We start from the raw sequence: 3849 nt of genomic DNA on the forward strand, positions 1-3849 counted from the left end.
TTTACTTTGTACTTAAGTACTTTAAAATGCATGTACTTCTGAATACTTAAGTATTTTCAAAAGTAAGTACTTCAGTACTTTTACTTGAGTAGATTTTTGACTGAGTAACTTTTACTTGTAGTGGAGTAGATTTGACCATGAGTATCAATACTTTTACTCMAGTACTAGAGTTGAGTACTTTGTCCACCACTGCTTAAATCACTTTTCTTCCCCATTCTGATGCTCGGTTTGAACTGCAGCAGATCATCTTGGCCATGTCTACATGCCTAAATGCATTGAGTTGCTGTCATGTGATTGGCTGATTCCACATTTGCAATAATGAGCAGTTGGACAGGTGTATAAAGTGGCCGGTGAGTGTATATACAGTAAGTGGGATAGTCAATCAACATATAAGCAGTGCCTCACTGGTAGTATATTTTGACCAAAGGAGGAGACAGATGCCACTGACATCAAGATTCCTCAATGCATGGAGGGTTTCATCCCAAGTTCAGCACTCTATGGCATGTACCATTCAGAAATGTGAAATGGATTGTACCCTTATGGCACCTTTTGATCCAACCAGAACACCCAATGCACACCACAACACAATCTGCAACCATTCAGCACTTCACTATACCTCCCCACAAAGCCCACCCAAATAAACCACTCCATACCGAGCAATCAGTACCCAAAACACATTCATGCACTAATGGGACACACCAGAGGCAATGAAGGGTTCAGTGTCCCACCCAGAGACAGAGACACCCTGACATGTGACTGAAAAGTGGTGGAACCAAATCCTCAACTTTCATACTGGAGAATGACTGCCTCAACAACTCAACCACAGCCACTGTTCGTCCGCCTGTTTTCTTCCATTTATCCGGGGTCAGGTCGCATGGGCAGCAGCCTAAGCAGAGAGAACCAGACTTCCCTCTCCCCAGCCACTTGGGCCAGCTCACCTGGGGGAATCCCAAGACATTCCCAGGCCAGCTGAGAAAAATAGTCCCTTCAGCATGTCCTGGGTCATCCTCTGGGTCTCCTCCCAGTGGGACATTCCCAGAACACCTCACCACAGCATCCTAACCAGATGCCCGAGCCACCTCAACTGGCTCCTCTCGACATGGAAGAGCAGCGGCTGTAGTCTGAGCTTCTCCCGGATGACCAAGTTTCTCACTCTATCTCCTAGTGTCTGCATGATCACAGTTACGTCTGAACCTAGTGAATAAATTAACATTCATTACTATGGGGATGACTGGCAGAAATATTTTTTTTCTATCCCTTTAGGTTTAATTCATCTTTTTGAAAAGACTTGTATAACTGTAAATTAGACTTTAGGTCATGTAGAGATCTTGCCGTAATAGTCATTGGACAAAGGTGCACTTGTCCACCTATGGATGACTCAATTGTTTGGCAAAGGAGTGTATATACACAAAAATACACAAAGTCTCAAAAAGTTGCTGAGGCTTCAACTAGACCTTATAATTACTCCCCACAAACTTATAACTCTGTAGTTCACAAGTCCTTGGGTGCTGGGGATAATGTGTGTCAAGGGGCTTGGACTCCAGTCATAACTGCTTGCATTTCTAGTTTTTATTAGACTTGACTGTGCGGAATTGTTGCTGTTTGTCTTGATTCTAAAAGACAAAATTATTGTTTAAACTAGAAGTACTTGGAGAGTGCAAACCGTCGCCAAAGCCATGGAGCCAATTATGCAAAAAGGATCCCCCTTCGAAAAGTGACCTACCCAATGCTTTATACTAAATATAGTAACATCATGTTGCATATATTCAAACATTAAAGTAAATGATGGAAATCTAAATTTCAATTTATTCCAGCATATTTATCAGAAAACACATGTAGAACAATAATATTTAATCAATGTCATAACACAGTACCATTCCAAAAATAACCAGACATATTCTGTGCCCATACAGTGAAGGTACCATATTAAAAAAAGTTTGAAAGTGTGAAGAATTTTGACATCTTTAATTTCCCCTATCCTGCAATAGTGAAGAATCCTTCAAAAAAATCCTTATCTGGATCTTCCCCCAAATTTAATGGTGTGTTCCATTGGCCAATACCCACCTGTGGTAAAAAATTTCATGAAAATCCATCTATAAGTTTTTTGTGAGTAATTTTGTCCACAGACAGACAGACATACGCAACCGAAAATTGTTTAAGTAGCTTTAACACTAGTTCAGTCGATCTCTAATTCAGGCTTGCCAAATCAAATGAATAAGACCACAGAGAAATGCATTGCTTTATATCAACTCTGAGGTTAATCTGAAAAGAAAAATGTACATTGAATGTTGTCCTTCTCAGGATCGTCCCAGAAGTTCAGTGGATCAGATGGGATTTGGTGAGCGAGAAGTCTTTAGAACAAGGATGAGTGTTGAGGAGCAGCTGGAAAGGATAAAGAGAAACCAAGAAGCCTCATTTCTCCGTGAGAAGAAAAGAGAGAGCTCATCTCGTTCATCCTCCTTCATCACGGACAACCCATTTTCTATTCTACAGGTGATGTTCTACACAATGGCCTTTTTAACAGCTTCAATGTCAGATCTGTGTTCACATTTTAGGTCTTAAAAACTATCAAATAACTTCACTTAACAGTTGTTTCAGGTGTGTGACAGATCACTGAGTTCATATACACACATGGACAAAATTGTTGGTACACTTTGTTTAATGAAGGAGAAACCCAGAATGGTCACAGAAATAACTTGAATCTGACAAAAGTAATATATAAAAAATTCTATAAAATTGAACAAATGAAAGTCAGACATTACTTTTTAACCATTCTACAACAGAATAAAAAAAATAAAACTCAGAAAACAGGCCTAGACAGAAATGATGGTCCGTCCGTTCGTTTTCTTCCGGTTATCCAGGGTTGGGTCACAGGGGCAGCAGCCTAAGCAGAGAGACCCAGACTTCCCTCTCCCCAGCCACTTTAGCCACTTCATCTGGGGAAATCTCAAAGCCTTCCYAGGCCAGCTGAGAAACATAGTCCCTCCAGCGTGTCCTGGGTCTTCCTCTGGGTCTCCTCCCAGTGGACCGTGCCTGGAAAACCTCACCAGGTAAGGTGTCCAGGACGCATCCTAACCAGATGCCCGAGCAACCTCAACTGGCTCCTCTCAACGTGGAGGAGCAGTGGCTCAAACGTTACAGGTAAATGAATGAAAAAATAAATAATTAAATAAATAAATAAATAAATACATTAATAATTCAAATTTAGCTCCAGAATCAGTACTTGTAGTTGAATTTTATTTAACAACTTATCAGCTAAGTTGCTAAACTTCCATTTAAAAACAAATTCTTCAGTCTGTGATGAATTTCCAAACTACGCCAACTTGGTAAAAAAATAAATAAAATCTCCACCGTCTTCGTTTCTCTGTTTAGTTTGTTGTTGGTGCATTGAATCCTGGGATATCTTTGGCCGGTAAGGCTACTCGGATGCATCCTTGATTTTTAAAGATTTTGTGGGCCGCGTTCCTCGGCTGCATGAGGAGGAGCCTTCAAATTGGGACAGCACTCGGCGCAGGGCAGTAACGTATGCGGCCAACAAATGCTCACTGATGAGGATGCAGCCCATGAATTGAGACTGTGTGGAAAAGAGGACTTGGGGGTTGTGAGAGTTGCAGACAATTAAATCAGATTTGTATTTCACTAGTTTAGAGCTTTCTGACAAGAAAACCAGCTCTGATTTAGCATTTCAACAGAAGCCTGCAGCCTGTCTTTTCTCCACCTCTTCTGCAGAGCTTTGGTGTCATTATTTAGCCATGGTTCAGATCTGGACTTTAGGTACAGTGGGGAAAATAAGTATTTAGTCAGTCACCAATTGTGCAAGTTCTCCCACTTAAAAAGATGAGAGAGGCC

At 41.0% G+C, this 3849-nt stretch overlaps 1 protein-coding gene across 5 annotated transcripts in view; it reads left to right on the forward strand.

Annotated features, from left to right (window-relative positions):
• The window catches only part of LOC106532175 (pleckstrin homology domain-containing family A member 5), a gene marked incomplete at its 5' end in the record, with an annotated part of 87284 nt that overhangs the window by 62669 nt on the left and 20766 nt on the right, over nucleotides 1-3849 (forward strand). For all 5 annotated transcript variants that reach the window (XR_001312033.1, XM_014028188.1, XM_014028189.1 and 2 more), the window contains 1 exon segment: nucleotides 2302-2493. Coding sequence is in view for 4 of the 5 variants with exons in the window: in XM_014028188.1 (XP_013883642.1) it covers nucleotides 2302-2493 (192 nt within the window).

Source organism: Austrofundulus limnaeus, unplaced genomic scaffold (assembly GCF_001266775.1).
Source record: "Austrofundulus limnaeus strain Quisiro unplaced genomic scaffold, Austrofundulus_limnaeus-1.0 Scaffold725, whole genome shotgun sequence".
Taxonomy (NCBI): Eukaryota; Metazoa; Chordata; class Actinopteri; order Cyprinodontiformes; family Rivulidae; genus Austrofundulus; species Austrofundulus limnaeus.